This window comes from Heliangelus exortis, chromosome 3 (assembly GCF_036169615.1).
Source record: "Heliangelus exortis chromosome 3, bHelExo1.hap1, whole genome shotgun sequence".
NCBI lineage: Eukaryota > Metazoa > Chordata > Aves > Apodiformes > Trochilidae > Heliangelus > Heliangelus exortis.
The window spans coordinates 95,904,065-95,929,713 of record NC_092424.1 but is presented as its reverse complement, the minus strand read 5'-3'; the positions used below and the strand labels follow the sequence as shown (position 1 = coordinate 95,929,713).

General features: G+C 35.9%; 1 protein-coding gene across 1 annotated transcript in view; it reads right to left on the bottom strand.

Annotated features, from left to right (window-relative positions):
- Positions 1-4,359: 4,359 nt before the first annotated feature.
- The window catches only part of TPO (thyroid peroxidase), a 46,419-nt gene continuing 25,129 nt past the window's right edge, over positions 4,360-25,649 (bottom strand). Inside the window, exons 8-14 of the mRNA XM_071742459.1 lie at positions 20,166-20,424; positions 19,501-19,671; positions 17,856-18,093; positions 15,496-15,704; positions 14,807-14,977; positions 11,491-11,622; positions 4,360-9,048 (exon numbers count right to left, since the gene is read on the bottom strand). Of these exons, the coding sequence (XP_071598560.1) occupies positions 9,017-9,048; positions 11,491-11,622; positions 14,807-14,977; positions 15,496-15,704; positions 17,856-18,093; positions 19,501-19,671; positions 20,166-20,424 (1,212 nt within the window). The 3' untranslated portion in view covers positions 4,360-9,016. The remainder of the gene's footprint in view (positions 9,049-11,490; positions 11,623-14,806; positions 14,978-15,495; positions 15,705-17,855; positions 18,094-19,500; positions 19,672-20,165; positions 20,425-25,649) is intronic.

Here is a 25,649-nt window from a genome sequence, read left to right as displayed (position 1 = left end):
ACCTGAGAATTTTTCTGTTTTTCATCTCCCTTCAACTAAATGTCAGTTATTTTGCCAAACAGCACGTGTACACACAGGAAAACGCAAGAACAAATGCACAGACAAGGACACACGTGTCAGCTTTAACACTTTGCAGTCATTGTTTTTTTCAAATTATTTTACTGTAAAAAGGAACAAATATAGAAGGGATAAACATAGCATTCAATTTCAGTAGCTATTTGGAAAAAAAAAAAAAGATAAAAAAGAGAGTTTTAAACCTGTTCTCGTCTGCAGTGTTAGAATAATTATTAAATATAAAAATAGATGGTGGCAGCAGCATTTATCTCCATGAAGTGTGAATTTAGGGCAGGGATTTAACACAATATTATTAGAAAATGCTGACAGTGCATTGTCAATTCATCATCTGTACAACTCTCCTGCAGCAGGTTGGCTATTAAACACACTGCTCACAGAAGTGGGTCAAAAATGCAAATTTGCTCACTACATGTGTTACATTCTTACTTTCCTCTGACTCACCTAATGAAGATACACTCTGTACTCCATAGAGGGCTGTCTAAAGATTTAATTCCATAAAGGGTCCATTTATTATCATCACCGATTTTTTTTTCCTTTTTTTTTTTTTATTCTTAAGAGAGAATAATGCAGCTAAGCCTATCAGGCATAGCAAGTTTATGGGACAATTATAAAAAGATAGTTTTAAAATAGGTGACATAAAATATTAATTTCCTATATTAATCATAACAGGAGGTAAAGCACATACATGAGCAAGGCTAAGACACCTCCTTACACTGCTGATTCAGCTTCACTGATTATCAGTGCACCAAGGCACAACTTTAGCAGCATTAAACCTGGTCTCCAGATTAGTGCAATCTCCTACTATATGCTCTATGTATCTGTGAGTCCCTTTAAAGTCTTGCTTTCTCCATCCTTTAAACTATTATGGGTTAAGTGTCTATCTGCAAATGAAAAGGCAAGCCTTGACAATTTGTTCAAGAAAACTCAGGGACAGAATCTAGGTTTTGGTCCTTGGGTGTGAAAATTAATTTGCCTTCATCCAGTAACTGAGGTTTCAGGGTTGCCTAGACATGCTTCATGCTCAGTACCTCCAAACTGTCGAATTTTAGACAGATCTGTGTGTGTGTGCTTGTGTGTCCGTGTGTGTGTATTTGCTAAGGGGAGCTGACTGACATCATGATGCAACCCAACAGGAAGCCTAGCTGCTCCTTTGCTATACTTATCTAACCTTGGGTTCCTATGTGTTTTTATAAACATTGTCTGAAAAAAATACTAACTGGCATTAACTTACTGTTCCAGTACTCTTCCTATTTTGCTTTATTAGTATCATTCAAGTTTTAGGCATATATTAAAAAAAATTTGAGCTGCTGCAGAGTCTAGGAAGCAGTTTTAAAACCAGAATGTTATATAGGGCTAATTTGTTTTGTTCTCTTTTTCTATCAGAATAGCACCCTCAACAGTGGGCGATACTGCAAACAGGAATTGGGATGTGCAGAGGAACGTAAGAGTGCAGTTCAGTCTGTGATGAATATGAGGAATAAAGATCTGACACTGCTGGAGGCAGAAAAGCAGTTCAGATGTCAAAAGCAGTTAAACAGAGACAGATTTTCACACGTTCAAACGGTGAACTGGATGGTGCCAAAGGATTATATTTCAGGTATTTAATAACCTTTCAGCTTCCTCATGACAAATTCTCATGAGCAAGGTAAGTATGTCGCAGTAATACTTTTCAAAGTATTAAGCCCATTGCTGGCACTAATTTTCCAGTTTACTGAAAATCTAATTCCTCCCTGCTGTTAAAACTGAAGAAGTTGTGTTTTTTCTTTTTCTAAAACCCAAAACAATCTCATTTGTTGCTTTGCTAGTGAAGAAAGACTGCCAAAATTACTTATAAACATGGTGATATAAAAGAGTCCTACTGCTCTTTCAAACTGGGCTAACAGTCTCCAAAGTGTTTCCAGACCCTAGAGGAGAAGAAATACTTTGTAGACATATAATTAACCATTATTCATTTTGTTAGATAAGCTTCAGTCTTCCCTATTAGGTTTTTGTAGTGACAGGCTAATTAATTAACAAATTCTCTTAAACAAAAATTTCTACATGTTCAAGATGCATCAGAAATTAACCGCATCTGCAAACAGTTTCCACAGGAGGTATCTCAGCTGCTAAATATCATGCAGTCTTTATTTTAAGAGGGAGAAATCTCAGACTGAACAGACAAAGAAAATTTCATAGAGTAACCACAGATACTACACTTGTTTCAGAAATAATAAAATATTGTTAGAGCCGTAGTATTTGCATTCATTTTTAAAACACTTTTTCTTGGGATCTACTTTTAAGCTGGGGCTCCTCTCCTTGTCCCTCTCCTGAGTTCTGCTGCAGATGCTGCAGAGCAATGCCCACAACCAGACCACATCCTCTGTTGATGTAGAACGTGAACCTATCTGCAGGCCCCACATCCCAGCCTTATCTTGTCCTGTCCCCATTTCCCAGGAAGAGTCCCATGCCTGGGGCTGAGTCTTCCCTGGTACCCCCCAGATGCCCTGGTACTGGCTGGGGGCTGGGACAGGCCCTGGCTGTCATGCCCCAATCTGCTGCCCCAGGGGGGCTCTGCCACCCCCATTACCCCACCTGAAGGAGTTTCCAGCTCCCATCCTCATATCATGGCATAGTTCAGCAAGCTATGGTTCTATAGAGATTTCTGTATTTTATATGTCCACAACTGTGATGCTCTGAGCTTCTGCAGTATTAATCTCATCCTCATGTAGACACCTAAAGTAAGCCAGAAGAAGTATAATAGAGGAACTGTACCCCAAAAGAGGCCACTTTCCCCAGTCCTTCAAAAAGAGAGTCTAACTTCAGCTACAGGCAGAAATGTAAAGTCAAGCAGTCTAAACCTAATTTTCCATGTTTTTTGGTAGATGGAATGGCCACATTTAGTAAAGGGTAATTTAGCTTGCAAGATTATGTTGCCAGAATGCAACACCAGTGAACTAAAACCAACAGTTCAGATTCACAGAAAGGGAAATGTCTAACTTCACTCATTGAAATCTCAAAGGTTACATACTAATATATATATATATACACACACACACATATACATGTGGACATTTTGGCACTAGTAATAAAAGAGAAATTAGGAAAAAGAGTAAATGTTACTCCATTTTTTAAAAGTATCATAGCATCTTTTAGAAGAAGGAATAATGAAGACCTAGCTTCGCATGTCATTATTTTTTCTTATTTATTTTAAGGCAAATTACTTATGATTGTGGTTTTATGCAGATTGTTTTCAACTGCAAGAAATCAAATGCCACTTCTCCCGAAGGAAGATTTCTAAAGTTTCTGTGGAGAGAGGGACCTTATATGGGCTCCTTAAATTTTTTCTTAATGTTATCAGGCTTCTTCCACTGAAGGTATATCTGCACCAGAGTTTGCAATAATCCAAGCTCAAGTTTAAAAAATACCACAAGAGAAAAGCACAAGAAGTCCACTCTGCATATTATGATCACTTCACTACTCCCAGTGTGCTTATCTAAAGAGACAGGTTCCCTTTTTTTAAAAAGTGTAATACATCCCAGAGAGAAACCTGATATCAACAGATCAGAAACAGGTGAAATAGGACAGCAATGTTTTACTGATAACAACCCAAAGGCAGAATTCTGTCCCATGAAAGAGAATGGCAGAATTTAACAGTATGAGGGCATGTTCTCATTCCTTGAGAAATAACTACATTTAATTAATGTAGTTATAATGTAATGTAGAAATAACTACATTTAATACTACACTATAATGTAGTAATGCAGAAGGATATAATGGGAAAATTCTCTTAGAAACAGTCAAATGTAGTCCAGAACCGATTATGAATAGCAACATTCTAAAATATAATTATTTAAATTCATTCTGGTAAAATCTCATGTAAATGTCATTGTCACTTTGTCATATTTTTTATATTTTAACTGAAATGAAGCTTCACATCTGAATTTATATGATAGAAGTAAGCATCAGTGATATAGTCAGTCAAAGCAGGCTCTTTGTACCCAGCCACAGCTTTCCTATTTTACCACCTACCCTTCTTCCAAAGCTCACAAGTTTTTGGGATGATCAACAGTCTATTTACTCTGTACCGGAGACCGTTTGTGGCACATCAGAATCTCTGATGGAAGATCCAACACAGCAGAGTCAAAAAACTGAGGATATTGCTATAGCTAAAATGACCTAAAGCAGCTGAGACTTTTGTCTTTTTTCCCAAAGTTAATAACACAAGGCAGAAAAATACTGAAAATTTTCTGACAGAATAGAAAATGGTAAAAGGAAAAAAATTGCGAATGAGGATTTTTTTTTCCCCCTAAGAAATTAGTGTTCTCTAAATACTATCCTGCTGACATCTTGGTTACTTGTCATCTTAGAGAAAAGTGTCAGAAATTCCCTGAAGCACTGTGGAATACACAGATTTTGAACCATAGCTCTAAATCCTTCAGTTCGCACAAAGACTCATGGGATTTTAATGACCCAAATGGTTCAGTACCTCTGATTAATAGGGGGTGGGAATTAACCTCAGCCCATGCTTTTTTACCTTTACTGTTACTCAGTTATAGAGAGAGTGGTAATGCCCATTATTCTTCATTTCCAGAGCTCAAAAAGGAAAGGAAATACAAGACTCTTCTTTCAGTCACACCACCAATTGTTGAAGAAACTCTGCCCTTGTAATGTATAGTGCTCAACTACGCTGAAAGACAGGTAAATGATGGGAAGAAATAACTGGGAAAATTGTAGTTCATTTAGAGCATTGGTCGAAGTCTTTGTGGGACTGATCAATATTAACATTTATTGTGCTCTTCAAAAGATAATATTCACCCTTTCTCTTGTGGCTAAATTTCATTCAGCAATCAAAGCAGAAAAGTGGTAATTATTTGCAATTAATATAGAAACCCCAGGGAACCGTGGATGGAAATAAAGGATAAGCACTCTACAGTTTTACAATAAAAAGGCAGAGGGAGAGTGTGCAGGGCATGAATGTGATGAGAAAAGTGTGTGAAATACCCAAAAGGAGAATGGGAAGGGCATGGGAATCCTGACAGAACACTGGCTGCCTACCCCTTTCCAAGCACTGTGCAGGCAACTCGACAACACCACTCTGAAAAGACATAGTATCTAAAATCATACCTCTTGCTCTGAATCATATGATTGAAGGCAAATGTTGCCTTAAGGGAATGGTCAGAACACACACCTTTGGCTTTTCACTGGCCTTTTAGCATGAGTTGAGCGCTGTGGTTTGGACTTCTTTCCCTTGAAGTGTGCTTGCTTCTGAGCTAACTGGCTTAACAAGCTCTGCTTAGAGGTTGGCTGTCTATGCTATATGCAGGGACTTGCAATTCACACATACAAAGGCTCCAGCACATGGTCTAGCAGGTATTCCAGAAGCCCATCACAACAAAATTATTTTGCTGTGTGAAATTTCAGAGCATCCTTTGCCTTTTTCACTCCACCACGTTGTCCTTCTGATGTAAACAGAAGTATGATCAAGTACAGATGCATAGTGATAAAGTGACAAAGCCTTCCTGGAGAGTGGAATTTGTTCCCCTGCAGTGATGGGAGTGCTGTGTATCTTCAGTTGCCATCTGTACCTCAGTGAAATTGGTTTACTATCTTGGGAGTGGGTCGACATCCATCAGCTCAGCAGATGTGCATGCTACCAGTGCCAGGTAGCACACCATGTAAAATAAAGGTGACCTTCCAACCTGGGAAGGCTGATTGGCAGTTCATCTTGAATTTCACTATTAAAAGGATATAATAATGTGATTGACAGGCTTCTGAAGAGACATACACAAAGTTCATTTGCAGCTTGTGAGCCAGGATGGGAAGAATAATTGTGAGAATGTTAATTCCTCATTAGTTTTCCACCAGAAGTCCTACAGATTTTAAAAATTATGGTACCGCTAACTTTGCTTTGTCATTGTCAATGCTCTTAACTTACTGTGAATGTACAAAACTTATGTATGCTGAAATGCCAAAAACAACTGCCATTTATATTCACAGAAATTACAATGCAGTTTTAATAGTTTTCATTGTAACAATATATTAGAAGGGGACATGTCAGAAAAGAGTGAACTGGTGAACTTTGGAAAAAACATTTCCTATTCTGCTTTAATTCAAGCACTTCATTTTGTTTTTACACATCTCAGTCATTAGTAGAATAAAATCATGGTTTGAGTTTAGTATGTAGTTATACTGAAGTGCTGCACTCTTGCTTCAATCTACTCTCTTTACCTTTCCCTGAATACACCTCAGTATTCATCTTAGTTTCTCTATTAAATATTTACAAAGACATGAATCTATCCACAAGAAAAGAAAAAATTCAGAATGCTATTATTTTTTTTTTAAATACTTGAGTATCATAGAATCTAGGACTCCTGTAGCAAAATTTTCTCAAAGAATATTTCTTATTGTTTTGACAAGTGTCAAAAGTCACGGTTTCTGTTACCTCACACCAGCTGGTTTTCTCATCCCTGCAAAATGCAGTGCTGAGAGTACTGAGTGACTTTACAGGCTAAAGCACCTGCTGATGAATCACTTCTGCATTTTGCAGCACAGCAAAGAAAGTTTGTGCAATATTAAAATTCTAGAGCAATTTAAAGAAGTATAATTTTCAGGATCTGTGTTCCTTTGACATAGCACTAAAAGTATGCAAAAAAGTAACAACATTTATATAAAGGTTACAGTTTGTTGATGTCATAAAATTAAAAACGAAAAATAAAGCAAATTAAAATGAGGAAGTTAATGACAATGTTTTGAGTTGAATGACTTTGAGGAATAGTGAGACCAAATTCTCTTGTGCTGGGGTAAAAAGCATCTTAAAATAAAAATAGGTCTTTACAATACTATTTAAAAACAACAGCATTCTGAAAAGGGAATTTTTTAATTCCTTAATCTCAGAGAGAGTAGTCAGGCAGTAGTTAGGCTTTCCAGAGTTGCATCAATAATTGCTTCTTCACCAGAGTATCACAAATGTTACTACCATGGTTATTCCTACGCATCTGACTGTAACCTCTTGCTCCTCACTTCTGGTATTATGGTTAGCATAAGTAAAGCCATTTTCTAATTTCTCTGTGACTGAGCTGGTCACATGTCAGTCTCTTTTCCACTCCTCATCAAACCCTGAGGGTTCTGTGCACCAGGCAAACTTCTTCTTTTCCTTCCTCTTGATCTCATTGTTCCTGGGTTTCAGGCCAACTGCATCTCTCCTCACCTGCCTAGAAGGTTGCAACACTTGTGATAACCCCATCACACAAGAGAGAAGTGTGACAGCAGACAGAGACCGTCCATAAATTTTAGCAGTTACAACGAAAGAGCCCCCTAAGAGGGACTTGGACTAGAGATGTTGCTGGACAGCAAAAACTGTAAACCCTGGTCAGAGGTACCTCCACCATCCTCTGTTTACTTTGAAAACTGAATAACTCATTTTATGTTTTCAAGTCTAGGTTATGATTTTTACGGTGATACAGCAAGCCTAGTATTAAGATTTGATGCAGTCTGCAGAGGGTCCAGGTCATTAGGAAACATAAACTAAGATGTACTATAAAATTCTGTAATTTACTATTTATAAAACTGTGTTATACTGACTCTATTTATAAAAAAACTGATTCTATCTATTTATAAAATTCTGTTATACTAATTAGACTGCAATGATCAGAAAGTAACTGGGAAAGCATGGTCTGAGACCGATATTTAATCTGTCAAATCTCAGATTTAAATTGTCAGCATTACACCAGTATAAGTGTAAACCCAGCAACAAGTAGATAGAATCTAATTTAAAAATACATATCAAAAGAGTTTCCCTTCCTTGATCTCAAAAACTTCATGTGTATTTTCAATGGCATATCAGTTTGATTCACCATGTTCAATTAAAACAGAAAATATTGTGAATGTTCTCTATTGCACTCTACAATAAGCAAATGTAAAACTTTACAAAGTCTAATCATCACAGTCTGAAAAAAATAAATATCTCAAAAGGTCAAAAGCTGGGGAACCTTGTGTCTGCTATTAGTTGACTAGGCAGAGAAAAAATCTAGGGAAGAAATTTTACAAAGCAGCAAATTAATGTTTACATACTTACATAAATAAATAAAAAATTGGTTAAAATTATCACTGGAGGAGTACTTTCCAACTCAATATTAAAAAAAAAAAAGATATCATTATGTCCCCTAAAATGATGGAAAACACAAAAATCTTTAGGAAGTATTTGCAACAGCAAAAAGTATACTTATATGGCAGCACACAGTAACTATGCTGACTGTACAATAATTTCAAATCTGAAAAGAAAGGTTCATTGTGTTTCCTTAGAAATATCAAAGAGTCTAAGTACTACAGAAGTAGATCACAATTGTCTTACCATTATTTTGTAATTTTTCCTGCTGTATTTTTATCTTCTGTCCAAATAGTAAGTTCCCTAAAGAATTAACTGAATGAGGAACTGGTGTAGATCCTGTAATGGGCAGAGACCTCTTGTCACCATCCCAGTGGAAATTAGTATAAAACAGAAATTACCTGTTCTGAATGAATCACCTTTACATAACACTGAAGATAACTGGTTCTGCCTTGAACTCACACAGGAACCCAAGTAGAAAAGGGCAAGAAAACACCCATAGCCAAAATCAGCAGTGATGCTCCACAGTGTCCTCAGATTAGGCTAGTGACAAAATTTGCTTCCTCTAGGTTACATTTTGGCAAGATCAGCTCTTTGGATTGCATGCCCCATGTCAGAGATCTTTCTTGCTGAGGGAACACGAGGTGTGGCTTGGTTTCTGCTGCCTTTGCATATTTCATCCATGTTTGTGATAACATCGAAAATCAAGGAAAGAAGATATTCCAGATTCCAGGCAAAGCTTACAGCAAAGTGGTGAAAGTTCAGGGAAGCCTGATCTCAGCTTTGCAAAGAATATGTAGAAATAAAAGCACACATTTCTGGTAGCAGACTTTGGAAGTGTAACTTCAGGTGGTCAGTTTAGGAGGAACCTTCCACTGTGTCTGGTGCACCTGTACAAACAGAAATCACAATGGAATTTGGATTATTTGGCAAGTAAGGGGGGCAGGTGTGTCAATACTTAAGTCCTTATTCAGGTTTTATTCAATGTAGAAAGCAAAGTTCTTATGGTTTCAGGACAACATTCCACACAATGAAATAATATAGAAATGAAATGGAATTTTCAAGCTCTTTGGCAGCTGGGTTTCTTATTGACTTCTTTTCTAAGATACATATTTAGAGTGAGAGAAATTAAAGGTGAGAGCATGAACAGCAACATACCACAACTTTTGTTGACATTTTTATCCAAGATTTCAAATAGACCAGATAAAAAAAATCAGTTGATTGAAAGTATTTGTGAGAATCTATTGTAGCTTTTCCAATTCTTTAAATGTATTTTATATTTTTTGTGGGTTTTTTTAAAATGTGCCTAAATACATCTAGACTTTTTTAAAATTTGAGATCACAAGAAAATATTTTTTATAAACACAAGCTTATTTCCAATGTCCTGGTGTTAGGAATATGGATTATTCAATCATATGACAAACTTCATCCTAAAACAATTCTGTTCCTTGGTTAAGCCTTCATAAATTATTAGTTTTAGCCTACTCCATCTGGGAAGGCAAAGCACATACATTATATATAACTTCATTATGGGTCAACATGACAATCATTTTTTTGTGGTTAGAGTATGAATGGATAGAAAGCTGGAACTTCTGTGTTCAAGGTTTTTTTAACTTCTAACACTTATTCAAACCATAGAGCAAAGTGGCAAGGGATGAGCAACTTTCATTCGAGGCAAATCAACGAATTCACTTCCTGAATAATGTTACCCTATACAAGTTTCCATCTGAGTCGGAAACGTTCTCCAGCCTCAGAAAAGAAAGCCTTAAGCCTACTGATAAATTCCATCAATAAAAACAGGATCACAGGATATATAGATTTGCAGTAGTGAATACTTAGTATTACTAGAGCTCTTCACAATTTTAAGAGCACTTTGGTTTTAAAGATTGAAATGGTCATAATAGTATGAAGTGCTCTCATAATTTTAAATTCCTCTGCAATGCAGATCTCCAAATTTTTATAGCTAAATTTCAGCTTCTTGTTTGTTGTAATCAACTTGTTGTTTTAGAAAGTGTTGAGCTGCCTTTTCTGCCAAAGCTCAAACCCTCATTCTAAGTATGTGGTGAAATTAGTTGGGCCTTATGAATAATGTTCTTTAAAATGAAAAAAATCCCCCCAAAACAAACCAACAAGCAAACAATCCCAAAAAAAACAGACGAAAAAACCAAAACCTTGTCAATGACCTTGACCAAAACTCATAACTGCTGATGTAAAAACACAGAGATGCTTTATACTTATATTTGTGACACAAGGAGTTTTTTTTAGTATGGAAATGAGGCAAACTAGAACACAGTTGACTGTTGACAATATTCTCCTTTCACTTGTTATTAAAATTATTTCTGGGAGAAATCTACTGTCAAGTAGATCATTAATTATTTCTTTATCAATAGAAATGAGAAATGACAGTGCACATGAGCATTTCAAAAACCACAGGTTACAGAGAAACCTTGTAAAACATTGCTAGAAAACTGCTCCTTTTCTCATATCTAATCACAGAATCTAAGAATCACTGGGGTTGGAAGAGATCTTTGGAAATCAACTACTCAAACCTCAGTGCTGAATTAGGATCAGCCACAGCATGCTGACCAGGACTGAATACATTTGAATATCTCCAATAATGGAGACTCCAAAACCTCTCTGCTTTAGTTTTTGACCACCTTCACAGTAAAAAAGGAGTTTTTTGTTTTATGTTTTTCAGTTTGTGCCCACTGCCTCTTTTCTTGTCTGATAAGAGTCTTTCTCTCTCATCTTAGTTCCAATTCAGTTCATTTGGGTGATTTGGTAAAGTAGATATCCACCCACTTGAGTTTGGATTGCAGGTTTTCATGAGGCTTTTGACAGCTCTACTCACTCTTCTCACGACATCAGTGGGCAACTACATTTATACTCCCCATCTAAACCTTAGGTCCAAATACAGCTTCTACTCATGCTGAAAAGCTGAAAAAAAAATCAAGAAAATATATAATTTATGCTAGCACTAAAGGGGTTAGTACTTTTGGAATGTAATAGATGGAACTTAGTTAAGATTCAGACTGAATTTAGATATTCACTATGACAAACTGATCCCCCCTTCATATGCACTGTCAGGAAATACTTGGTAGCTTATACATGGTAGGAATGGCAAATGAAAAACTTACTTTTGTGTCTGTATTTTTTATTCAACACCTTCATTTGCTCTACAGAATTTGACTGCATCCTTATGCCCATGACTGTGTCGAATTTTTTTTTATATATGTTAACAACTCTTCAATAAATCTCAGTTTTATGACTTTTACAGCATTGTAAAACAGAACAGAGACATTTTTAATGAGCAGTAGGTTCACAAGCATTACCAATGCATGTTCTTCCATCTTCTGCCAGCTTGTAAGGACCATTACAGAGACATTTGTAGCTGCCTTTAGTGTTAACACATTTAGCAGAAGGAGAACATGGTGGATTAATTTCATTTTCACACTCATTGATGTCTGCAAAATGAATACACACTGATCAGTAATCGTTATAAATCACAGAAAAAGATTACTACCTTCAACAAGTAAGCATAAATAAAGGTATTGTACACTTTCAGTGATGTATAGATACTGCCAAAGTTGCTCATTGTTACTGTTCAAAGAACAAAGTTTTGTGGTTTTTTGTTTTGATTTTGGGTTGTGGGTTGTTTTGGTTTTGGTTGAGTTTTTTTTTTTTTTTTTTTTTTTTTGGTTGGTGTTTTGGTTTGGTTTTTGTCTGTTTTTAAGCTGGAAATTACGAAAAAAGAAAATTTTGTTTCAGAAATCTACCAAAATTCTACGATTCTATATATACTTCTAGGCATGATGTTGAGGAGCCAAGGATTCAAGCTAGCTTTGGGTAGAAAATGTACAACAGTAATCTGTGGTATCGCTGCAAAGATGGTTGCTTCTACATGCTATGTAAATTTTGTGAAATTACCATTTCATGACAGAATGATGAGCAGATGAACAATTAACCATTGGGAAAAGTAGATAAGCATATTGTCCTTGAGGACATTTAAGAGATTTCTCTCTCACATTCTTTGACGAAATGGGAGCCAGTGTTGTGTGCAGTATAAAAAGTATTCACTGAGGGAAAGAATGGAGTCTTTTTCCTAGTTCAGCATATTCTTCTTTCTGTGTAACATGTACTTGCAGCACTTTATTCAGTTGCCTAAAGATAGTTGTCCAGCTCTGCTTTACATAATTCCCCATTAGTCTGTACAGTATTTGCTGGCTTGTTCAGTGTCTCTGGTCCATGGTCCTGTGGGCAACTAGATGAGCCTTGAGTGTCTTCTTTCTGGTTATATTCCTTTCCTTCCCTTCCTTACTTCCATATTTGATCTGTCACTTCAGGCTAAGTAGCTCTTTGGGGTTGGTATTGGAAACTGAAATTTACTGACTTAGCATTGTCACTCAGATCACTTAGGGAATTCTCTCATTGGAAACAGGACCCAGACTAATCCCCTCTTAAATTTTAATGCAAAGCGGTAGCTGTGTCCAAAGCTACCCATCAACGGAGACAGCCAAAAGACTAATCATACAAAGAATAATCTTAAACTTCAAGCCCCTTAAGAAACACTCTCATACAATCTCTCTGAAGCAAGAAAACAATCTGTTGTTCAGTATGAAGATTTTTGAATAAGCATTACTCCCTTCAAGACTAAAATCTGGGTCAACTCCACTGGCGTCATCATCATCTGGGAAGGAAAACCTGCAAAAGCTTTCTCTGAACTGTAATTCAAGTGGGGTAATTCAGCTTTTGTAGACCCATAACTAGCCAATTTTTTTTTTCTATCAGGAAATACTGCATGTCAGATCCTGCTATCCTACCCTGCTACTCAATGAGAGAAGTACTTTATTAAACCAAAGTAAGCAGAGTTATCTACAAGAAATAAGATAACATTTAATATAAAGGAAGGTAGCCTAGCCTAGCATTAAATTACTTCCTGAATCAATAGAAATGATTTTGTCAAAGCCAGAGTTAGTAAGCAGGAATTAAAAGCTCTCAGTTTCCTATGCTTTTGCCAGCAGGCCACTCTGTCTTTTCCAGAGTAACATATAATTTGAAACCATCTGCAGAAATGCTAAGCTCTATCCTCCTCATTATATTACTTGACTTAGTCCTAATTTGCTGAACATTTAAAAGAATGAGAACACATTGCACAGACATGCATGGAGCAAAGTGCTTTCCACTGTCAAACTCAATAGCATCTGCATAAGTGGGTTTTGATGGTTTTCTTCTAATAAAGGCATGGCTTATTTAATTTATGCATCAGCTTGTTTTCTTATAGCAGATATACAGCCTTTTGTTTACATTTATGAACATATTGAAAGAAACTAGGATGAGGAATGATTCATTCATATAACTTATTTATTCAGTTTGTTGCCAGAACATTAATCTATTGAAAATATTTCATTATAATTCATTTAACAACTTTATTTTTATATGGTATTTATGTGGGTGGAATTTGGTGGATAAATAGGATTTGAATAAAGGAAAGGGCTGCAAATGTCATTTGACTTTTTCCATACCAGTTATACAATTAGAATTAATAGTATTCTATTCTGCTGTCATAGACAGACTGATAAGAAGATCATACTTATTGCGGATCAGCTGCAGCACTTCAATTCATATTGATGTACCACCATCCATAGTATCATCCTAAATATGGCCTTTCAGGCTTCATTTTCTCTCATGTTCTTACAAAGCTGAGCAGTTTGAGTGAGGTTATATATGCATATAAATAAATAAAAAACCCCATACATATATACACATACACCATGACAAACATACACATTTGAAATGTGAAGAGAATTCATCCTTCAGATCTGTGAAGAGTGAAGGTCCTGTAATTAAATATTCTCTTCCTATCCTATCCTATCCTATCCTATCCTATCCTATCCTATCCTATCCTATCCTATCCTATCCTATCCTATCCTGTGCTGTGCTGTTCAACAGTAAAAATAAGGTAAAAGGAAGAAAGAAGAAGAAAAAAAAGAATAATTAAAATAACAAAAAATTATTTTCCTGAAAATGTTTGTGAAATGTTGAAAGCCTATATCATCTTGATGTTTCTTTCACCTGATCCACTTTTAGACTTGCAGAAGGAATACTCTTCTGGCAAATCTTTATGAGCTATTTGGGGGAGGGAAGTTGGAACTCAAGTGATAATTCATTTGCTTTATTTCACTCATTCACTTAACAGTATTTTTTTCTTTTTCACTTTTGTTTAGCTGGTTAGGATGGTGCATGAATTACTGGTGCTGAGCTCATTTTGTAGCTAGAGTATCCATTGAAACAATGCTAGGACAATGACAGCTGCTTGTCTTGCTGTCATTTGGAATGTCAGAAGCATCAATGTATAATTCTGATTCTCCCTTTTTTCCTAATAGTTACTAATTGACTCATTTTTGTCTAATTAGCAGGTTTGGTTTTTTTTTTTTCACATTTTCCTATATTCAGCCTGATTGCAGGATAAGGATGGATAGAGATTGAGATAGCAATCCTCAAGCAGGGAGAGGATTATTTCATGTTATCAAGTATCTACAAACGCAGAAGATTTACTGCAAGAGATCATAGGAGGCAGTTCACTTCTGATAAGCTGTGCTGGACTTCAGCTTTTAGAAAATTCAGAAACAACTACAAAAACATAGGTACCTATGCAAACAGGTGCTTTGAAGTTCCATCCTTTACTCGTGCAGGTAAGTTGCTCTTCTCCTTGTAACTGAAATCCATACTGACATGAATAAAACACTGTAGATTTTCCAAATTCTGAACAGTATACAAAATCACCATTTTCCACACTCTCTGGTGTTCCACATATTTCATCTACAAATAAAAGGCTGTATTACAAGCTTTTAAAAAATAACCACCTTATCATTGAAAACACATTATTATCCATTACTGCTATAAATTAACTTCTGTGAAGTTATTCACATTTTTCTAAGGTGGTGAATAATTTTATTGTTCATTTCTGGACAAGAATTTATATGGAACACCTCAATTTTGACTTATAAACCTTGTAAAATTAGTATTATTTTCTAACAGTATGTTCTGCAGAATTCTTAGTTAATATATTTTTTCTAGGAACTCCTCCCTCTGAGGCCATAATGTCTGGATATCTCACAAGCCATTAGTGTTATCAGAAGGAAGTTGGCAAACAGTATATTTTGCAAACAGTATATTTTTTACAGAGGAAGTTGAGAGAGGAGGAAAGACTTAGATCCCATCTCTAAGTGGTAGAAATAATAAAGATCTGCATAAGACCAGTAACCTGCCACAGCCAAGATCTTTAACTGCTGATTAGTCTCACTTCTTGTCAGAAAAGACTGGTATTACCAGATTACCTTCTTGATAGAATTCTTGCCAAGCATCTAAATTCATCCCAGGTACATTGTCACAATGCTTGAAATCCTGTGGAAACTTTCCAAGTTGAAAGGCATCTGTTGGTACTTCAGAAATCCCTGTATTGTCACAAATCACTCGGGACAACGAGTGTTTTTTGAGTTCATGCTTTTGAGCTTCTGTGAAAACATTATCACTTTCCCACCAAAATCTGGAAAGATTGATTGAAACATTTTGAAAAGCTCAAATTAAAAGTTGATTATTCTTACTTTCATGATACCCTATATAAAGACTAAAAATAAGAATTACAGCAAAATGTAGGCAGCTACAGATATAAGTAAACATCATGATCTGCAGATTTATATAGCCAGCTTAAAAGTCACAAAAAAGGCTTATGTGAGAATGAAATATCCCTGTCAGTTCTCAAGCCCTTTCCCATGACCAAAGCCACTAGAGACTTTGCTCCAAACAACTGCCCTACACCTGTCATTTCCCCTTTCCTGTACATTTAAATCTATACTGCTTTCATCACAAAATTCAATTTTATCTACACTACTGAGAAAGTTTGGGGAGATAATTATTTTTAGTTTCTCCAGCATATAGGGGTTTACTCTAACAAAGTTTGCTCCAACAGGTCTATATCAAGAGATCAACATTCAGAATTTTTGCCCATCAATTGCAAACCCTGAGAACAGAAAAAGATTCAGAGTAGGAAGAGACAGAAAAGAAGTTTTGTACATTGGAAAAAGAAATTCCTTCCTGTTTTGCCAGATTACAGAACAAAGGTTTTTAAAGTTATCATGATGGAATTCAATCAGTCAAAAATTTCACTTAATGTTGATTTCTGAACTTAAGTACATTAGAAGAGATGTTTTGTAATCCTTACTTACTGACATGTCAATTAGAGTATTTAACAAGCATGTAGTGTTACTAATGTAGATATAGATAACGCCAAATACTCTATCTAGCAAGGCACTGCAATGAATGGTAGACTTTTCCATTCTTATCCTTATTGCATAGCAATTATGTTTTTGCATACATCTCACTTCTAGCTAGTTCCTTAACATAGAATTAATGACAATATCAGTTAACAGACTATGTAGGAGAAACTTGGGGCATTCTTCTAGTATTAGAACTCTCTTTTTCTCAATTTGAAGGTAATGTTAACTTATGCTTAGGCTTAATTAATGCTAGCAGTATCATAAGACATGAATAATAAGTATCATAAGGCACTCAATAATGGAAGCAAGGCTAGAAGGCCTCAACTGAATGTCCTTCCCCATATGGGGTCAAGTATGCCTGTAAGAATCAGAAGACTTTCAGCCACATTTTTAACACTGATGAGTGGAATATTTGTTGACAATACAGTTTGTGCTGATACCACCTTTATGATTAATATTGTTTTGTTTTTTTTTTTCTGTGAGCTAACTAACTAACATTTTTAAAGTTCATATTTAAATTCTGCCTCAGATGCTTATTTACATAATGATTTCTTTCCACTGCAGTGACTTATAAGAGTAGCTTAAAGGTTAGTGTGAAAACTAGGGGTACTTAAAACACTACTGCTAGCATTGTGTGAGCACTTTAAAATTAGTCTTCTCACAAGCTTCAAAATTACTGCCACAAATACGTGATGGAAATGTAATAAAAGATGGGTTTTATAGCTACTGCAGGAGCAGAAGCAAGATACAAACTGTATCTTACACCCCTTTGTGACCTGAAGCTGCCTTTCTCCTGCCTTTCAGGTGTAAAGGATTGAACTGGCACAAGATCCTGGTGGCAGCTGTGTTGGGATTATGTGAGAGGTCATACTATGCTGTGTCTGCTGAGGCAATTCTGTGAGTGCTCTGTAGTCCCAGTTCACATGAGACAAGGTATGTGGTGTTTTGATTACCACTTTTAGGAAGCCTGAATTACAGCTCTCTGGCTATCCCTTCTGACTTTGCTCTGGTTGCCATGGAAAATGTTGAGGTTCTTCCAGTCAAGGACTGTGAGCCCAGTGCAGCCCTCAGGGATAGCTAAAGCCTGCACATCCACCCACACAAAAGTTATCTGCCTCTGGCACAAGTAACTGCTGATGGCAACTTGCATTTCCACTGGGAATGCAAACTTGGGCATCTCAATTCAATCTCTATGTCATCTGAAATTGAAATTATATACAGGCCAAAGATGGATAAGTAAAAGCTCATCCAACCAAACTGAAGGAGTGAAGTTAAAAACATGGAAGTGGCATGGAATAATTTGTTTAAAACCTGCTTAGGTATCATGTTATCTTCCTTTCTTAGAGCATTTCCATATGTATGTGAAAACTCCATTGCTTCTATGTATTGCCCGAATAATTTAACAGCATGAGTAAACTCACCGATCACCATCCCTTAATGCTTTCATTTGCTTCCCAATTAGACATGCAAACAGGGGACCAGTTCTAGCACCTGGAAGAAATTCTTCTACCAGACCACCAAGCCAAACATCAATATTGCTAGGATTATGGTACAATTCCATGATCTTTTCAGTGACATTGTGATTGTTTATTACTCTGTTCAGGTCAGTTTGAGTTTCCAGTTTTGGTAAGCCACAGAATTCTCGCCAGTCATTATAACCTGTAAATATTATGTTAAAAGGAAGATTAGACCTGGCAGTTAAACATGATATATGAAATTAATAAATTTATAAGCATTAGATTATGACAACCTTAATCATAACCATAGACAGTTATGGCTAAAAATAGGGCTATTATTATTATTATTGGTTGAATTGACAGGAGAAATGATGGCAGAATCTGAAACTACAAGATATGCAATTATTGCATTATTATCATGAAGGAAAGCAAAGGTTTAAAACAATTCTCCCATATTTAAACAATTGAAAACATGATAGTAGATAATAGGAGCATGCAAAGTGTCTTGATTTTCAGACTAGGAATACAGAAGTTAACTGAAAAGTGGACAAAAAGTAACCTGAGTTAAGTTAGTAACTAAAGAACTTTACTAAGGAGACTATCCTACAACATGTCTCAGACTTCCATTTTTGCCCTCCTGTAGCTGAGAGCTTTAAACTCCAGGCCAGAGTCAGACTTCATTTCTACTATCCAGAGCCAACAATTTGTGTACTTCTATGTGCAGAGTTGCACAGGATAAATTGACATGGTTGTCACCCAGGGACATAATGCCCTTTGACAATCAGTCAGTCCTACCACCATGGGTGGGACATCAGTTCAGGGTTTATAAGGGCAGCCAGGTTTGTTCCTTATTCATGCAGACAAACATTCTGATCAAGAAGGGGCCAAGACAGTTTTAGAAACAGAAAAGAGGAGGCCCCGTCTATCATGCTGAGGGTTGGTGTCTCTCCATCAGAAGTAGTGTCCTGTTTGTAACATGTTTTCACACAGAACTGGGAACCTACTGTGTATTTAAACAGCTGATCAATTTGAACTAAGGTGCAGGAGTCTTCCTCTAAACCAGAACATCTGTGTCCTGATCACTAACAGTCCTTGGCTGTTCAGTGTGAATCAGGCTGACTGGAGTAAGAAATCTAGTGCAAAAAACAGGCACTAAGAACAAGTATTACACCAAAAGAAGCCATCTACACCACTTGTGGAGACATCTACACTTTATAGAGTCTGTGACATTGTGTCTAAGTTGACCTGTTCCACAGGATGGGGACAGCCTATCAATGGCAAGTAGCTGCTTCAGGCAGAAAACCCATTCCTCTTGGGCTAATTCTAGTATGAATAAGCCTCAGGTATCTACATCAAGCACACCAGGATCCACTCAAAAGCACTGTTCTTCCAAATTCCAGGCTTAACAGTTTTTTAAATTTCAAATGTTGGGGAATATTTTGTTTCTATTGAAATAAAATATATTATCCAGTTATGTTTTAAAAGAGGAGTAAGTTACTTTTCTGATTACTAAAGATATTATTATTTAAAAGGCTGCTATTATATCCCAAATATACTCAGTTACAGTTCAGTTACTAACTGAGAGAAAATTCAAGATAAGTCAATAAACCTGGGAGTCCGTGATCACGGCCACGCTGCAAATTTAACGATGCTAAATCAAGTGAACCTTTATTGGACAACACAAACAATTTTTCTGTTAATTCCTCATTCAGTAGTTGATCTTGCACCTGCAGTTTTGCTGAATGTGCCAGAAGACCTCTTAGCAAAGGATCCAAGCCTCCTTTAAATACAAAAATAATATATTGTTACAGTGTATATATAAAATATTACATCTTTCTTAACAAATGTCAATGCACGTATGCTATTATTTTTTTAAACATTGGTCAGAGGCTTTTACATTCAAGTATATGCAGAAATGTGCTGCAGGTTAAAATACAAGTAATAGTGATACAAAATGGCTCTGCCTGTTTCTTCTCGTGTAAAAAAAATTCACAACCTGATAGTACATTCCTCCACAAAGAAATATATGAAATATCATCATTATCAATCATCAATATACTGTCAATCTACCAGACTCATTTAATCTGGGTAATAACTCTTGCCTGATTTAGAGAATTGTTTAACTCAGAAAATTATTCCAGTTCATGTTAATACTATGGAACCCATCTAAACTTCAGGCAGTGATGTAATTAATGTTCCTATTCTCAATGCAAAATAAGCAACTTCTAAAAAAATTACAATATACTGGACCAAAACAAAAGGCCTCAAACATACCTTCTTTAATGAGCCTCCAGGGACTAAAGAAAACTTCATGCAAATAAAGATTTGGGAGCTCTGGATCATCTAAGTACTGTGCATTCAATCTTCTGACTATTGGCTGGATTGTTGCATGACCAAAACGAAAAGCAGCTGTTGAAAATATGTTAGAAACTGTAGGATTCACTGTGGGATCATAACCTGTATAAAGGCCAATATACAGATCAAAAGCATCTGGACCAATGATTTTGGGAATGTAATCTCTTAAAGTAATAATCTGAAAGAAGAGAAAAAGAGACATTTATTATTGATTTATAGATTAGTAGTAACGATTCCCACATGTTAAATGCCTTTTTCTTCACTCAATTCCCAAGCATTTGGCATGGCTAAGAGCATTGGTAGCTGGTAGCCAATATCATTCTTATTTTCACAGTAAGGAGATAAGCGACTGGAGAGGATCAGTGGCACAACTCAGTGCAGTTCAAAAGTCAGGCCCCTGCTAACTCCTACTATAAATGCTAGACCAAAGCCTCCTGAGCTGAGATTACCACTAATCACTGTTGCTCACTTCCAGTAGATGGAGATAATCCAGCTCACCAGAGGAATGATGAGATTTAAAGCTCTCATTGTGATGGTGAAAATTATAATGCCTTTTAAAATGGTAATATAAGTATGAATTACTAGCAAATCTTTCAAGAATGGTTGTGGATATGAACACATTTTACTTTCAGACTTATATTTGTGACACAAATCCTCTTTACTGAATATCTGAAATATTGACCAGGCTTTAAAATACTGGTGCCCAGAATCGCTTGGTAGACATGTTAAACTCAGGCTGATTTATAGACTCCTAAAAATACACTTCAAAAATGAAAATGCTGATAAACACCTTCAGTCAAATGCTTTTATTGTGCAATGGCATTACAGTAACACACACAAAAAACCCACATGAGTAATCATGACCAAAAATAGGGGGGGAAAATGAATTAACCTACCAAATAAAAAGAAATAGCATTATAGGTTAAAGATTACACTGAACTCAATAAAGTATAATGGGATGAATATGAAGCATAATGGACTCAATAAAATACCTTATAGATTCAATAAAATGTGCAATAAAATATACAGACAAATGTATTTTGAGCTTGATATAGTGCATATTGAAAAGCTATTTGGCATGAAATGACCCTATGGAAAAAACTGTACCTTAGGTTTAGGCACAGCACAGAAACAAGCAAACCCCTCCAGAATGTGCTGACTTTTCTCAGAAGGCAGAGCTAACAACTTCTTCATGTTTTCCAGTTACATTATGAATTGAACAAAATATTTGTAAAACAATAGGTTAGAATTCCTTTTACAGCTCTTTTAATACAACATATGAAGAAAATTAAATAAATGCTAGAAATTAATACTGACACTGTCATTTGAGAAATTAGCCTTTGGCTATTGTCACAATAAAAATTGTTCGTAAGACAAAAGTTCTTTCTAATTTTAGATTCAGGGTTAGTTTTTTCAAGTAAATACTTTAAATAAGACTAGGTTAGCCACAGACACAGACTTCCTGATATGATTGTCATTTTTTGGCTCATCGTAAATGAAAGCCCATGCTAAGCTGCTCATAAAGGACAGATTGCCTGAAGAGAGGGGCAATTCAGAATTATCATTTTCCAGAGGGAAATTAATTTCTTGTTTCCTTGGTGGGGGAAGAGGGACTGCTATTTCATGACATGCAAATTAAAAGGCAAAAAAGTAATAAATGGGTCTAATGCCTACCTTTGCCAGAGGAAGTATCTGTTTGATGAAAACTTTCCTTGCTAAAGAAGGCTCCATCAAGTGTATTGATTTTTATGCAATACATGCTAAGAAAATGTTACTAATGCAGCAGAAGATGATACTGCCAGATTGGAGTCTGACAGGGAACTACATCCAAAGTACATCAGTACGTAGCATTCAGTCTTTGGTTTTTTTCTGAGCATATCTTGCATCAATTTGCACGAAGTCAAGGAGAAGCTCCCTACAATTCTCATGATGGACACATTTATAAGTTTTAAACAAGGCGTAAATAGCTGACAAACGTAACATTTATTTATCTATTTTGGCTCACATTCTTTTTTATGCACTCCCTGTTTTGAGATAACCATTTAAAAGATTTATTTCCTTTTGTATTTGGCATAAATAAGTATAATTCTTTCTTTCAATACAGTAGTCCCTCAACAACTGAGATTTTTCTGTGGAGACAGAGGAATGTGCTTGGCTAAAAATTTGTCAATAAAATCTAAGCCAGAAAAGGACTACATGGAAGAGAAACTGGAAATAAGTATAGTGAACTGCTCAACCATTTATAATGTACTTTGAGCCTACCTATGAATAATAAGTTAAATTTCAGGTGTTTGCAGCAGCATAAGGGATTTATGTGGATATAACGAGTGAACCTGCAGGATACTGGGTGGTTTCAATTCCTTGTGACATTTATGAGATGAGTGGTTATCCAAGCTCCTCTTAGGAGTCATTCATCACCTCATATCCTCATCTTCAAGTTCCAGAGAAGCCTCATGAAGAAATTAATTTTCACCAATACTGTCAATATTTCTATTGTCTCACAGCAGTCGTTGTTTCAGTGGTATAGTTCAGTGAAAAATGATGACAATTAGGCACTGTTTTAAACAGAAGCCTGTATGTCCAGCATTTAAATTACTTTAGTAGTTGATATGATCAGATAGTAACAGAGCAATTTAGAGCATTTAAATATTACTCAAGTAGTTATATCAGAGAAAATAAGATTCTGATTTGGTAGCAATTCAACCAATCACTTGGTAAGTATCTGGACAGAAACAGCATCTGAGCAATTACAGGACTGTCAGAAAATGCTTCGTACAGATTTTACATAATATAATGAATCACATGTGCAATGTGCATAGAAAAGTAACTGAATGCTGACCTGCAAATACAGTATTATTCCAAGTTAAGCAGGCTGCTAGTATGAAAGGCAACATCCTTATTCAAAAGGCACAATTACAATTCCCAAGTGTACTTATGAACCCATAAAGCATCTTGGCTGGGACTGCCTTCAGGCAATGTTAAAAGTAAATTTGAATAAGAGGCCGAGGATACAGAAATTCATATCACGGCACATAAGATTCAGCAGACTTTCCTTGCCAAAACCACTTCAGTATGTCCCAAAGTAGGGGTGGATGGGGCAGAATCAGTGGAAAAGGGAAATTTAAAAAAAACTGCTGGAAGAGAAAATACAAAAATATGTAAACTATCATAGAATAAGTAGGATCAAAACGGCAAATTGTCTTTGCCACTGTCTGGAGAAAACTGCAGAGGAATACTGTCTCACTGAGATAATAAAGAACAAATTAAATTAAGCTCCTGCACTTGGGAAAGATTGCAGAAATAATAAAAAACAACCAAGCATAGCAATATTGTTTAATTCATTCAAGCTCTTTGCACACTTGGTTTGAAGTTCCTACTGTAGGTTCAAAGGCCTTACAGCTGATGGTAACTCCCCAAAATCACCCTTTTCAATAAAAGGTGATTGTACGATAGTTCAATATTTGATCAATAATGAACACATTATTATAGTTCCACTAATAGTCTGAATTACACTTTACTAACAGAAGTTATGACAGTCTGCAACACATTCTCTTTATAAAATCTATTATCTGTTTATCCTTCACAGTTTCAGAGTTTAAGATTTGAGAGGAATTATTTAATAATCTATTTTCACAAACAAATTTAATCCAAAATAGCCATGCTGAACCTAATAACTGTAGTGAATAGTTAAAGTATGTCACCTTCGAAGATACCCACTTTCAGCCCAAGCCTAGGATCTTGGCAGAGGAGGGGTACAAGATGCTCAGAGAACACAAGCTGTAGAACACAAGGAAGGAAGTAAAACCGTCTATATACACTCTGAAAACTATAGGCAATTGTCAGCTAAAACTGGGATCAAGATGTTTCTTTGATGTTATAAAATAATCAAAGAGAACTTGACTCAAAACTCCTACATCACTCTAACTAGTTGCATTTCATCCTGCTTTCACAATCCAAATAGCACAACTGGGGAAATGGTCTCTGGAAGTATAGCCTGTGTGCATCAAAATACACCCTGCAAACCACATATATAGCAAATAGAAATGTTAAGATGGTAGCAGTTGCACAGTCGAGCATTTTTTACTGTTTTTGTTCTGAATTTTTTTTTTTTTTCAGGAGAACAAATTTAAGCTATTTTTACGTCCAGACAGTTATAAAAAAGGAATTCTAACTCTCCTTATTCTGTTTTCTCAGGTCAAAAAAGGAATAAGCAGAAAAAACAGATAGTTTCATTTCAGTTACTGAATGTCAATGAAGAAATCTCTTTTGCACAAAACACTGGGTAACTCAGGTTCAGGGTATGTCTTTTTACCACTGTGCCCTGCAGTATTAATATTTTGGAATTAAGCATGTGTCAGTTCTTTAAAATACCAGGACTCACTACTTGAGTGCCTCATATAAACTACTATTTCTCCATGAAACATGCCTACAATGCAATAAAAAATATATGCTTTGTCTAGGATATCAACAGGCGTGCGATGTTTGTAAATATGTCAGGTTTCTGTTATTAAAAGCTTGTCACTAGAGATATTTATCCTGCCCAAAAAAGTATCTAGTAGGAAAAGTAAGGTCGAGAGAGGTATTTTTTTCATTCTCCTTATTCTGGAAAGAAGGGAAGGCTTCTTGTTCAATTCTCAATAATTACACACCCACAGGTAAAAATTATGCTTGAAAGCATTCACTGGAAAAATAGGGAATCTTAGAATTGTGCAGCAGCTAAAACTAAATTTTAGAGTTGCAATCTCAAGGTAACTTCAACTAGAGCTGCCATTAGTGTGCTGGTTTGCATAGACTATTAATATATTCCAATTATCTCTCTTGAATGACTCTAAATCAGCTAGATATAACTCAAATACATTTCTAATGAGCCATAGGCAAATCTCATTAGTATGTGATACTGGTAGAGATAATGAGTAGCCCAGATTCATGCAGTATATTGCCTTGCACGAAATATTTTCTTTCAGGCCATAATCTTACTGGACCTAAATGCATACGAAAGTCCATAGGCATATTTTTGGATTTGCACTTTTCTTCTGAGAAGCATTAACAGTTTCCAGCTTGTTATTGCCATTATTTCAACAGAAACAGCACATTCACAGCAGCAGCACTGACATAATTGACGTAAACACAAAATATATATTAAAGAAAAGGCAAACTTTTGAAAAGGACTGACTAAATACAAATACATAAGGTGTGTTACTCTTTTGCAGTTACCTGGTTTTAAGTGCAAATACAAACATTCCAGAGAACACAAGTGGTTTCTGAACACATTCTGCTGACTAAGAATTGTGACAGAAGAAAGGATAATTGTTTTATCAGAATAATGAACTCTCCCTCCCCAATGTATCTTTTAAAAAGTCTCCTTTTGTTACAACAAAAGTCTGTTTGCAGGAATCAGAAAGC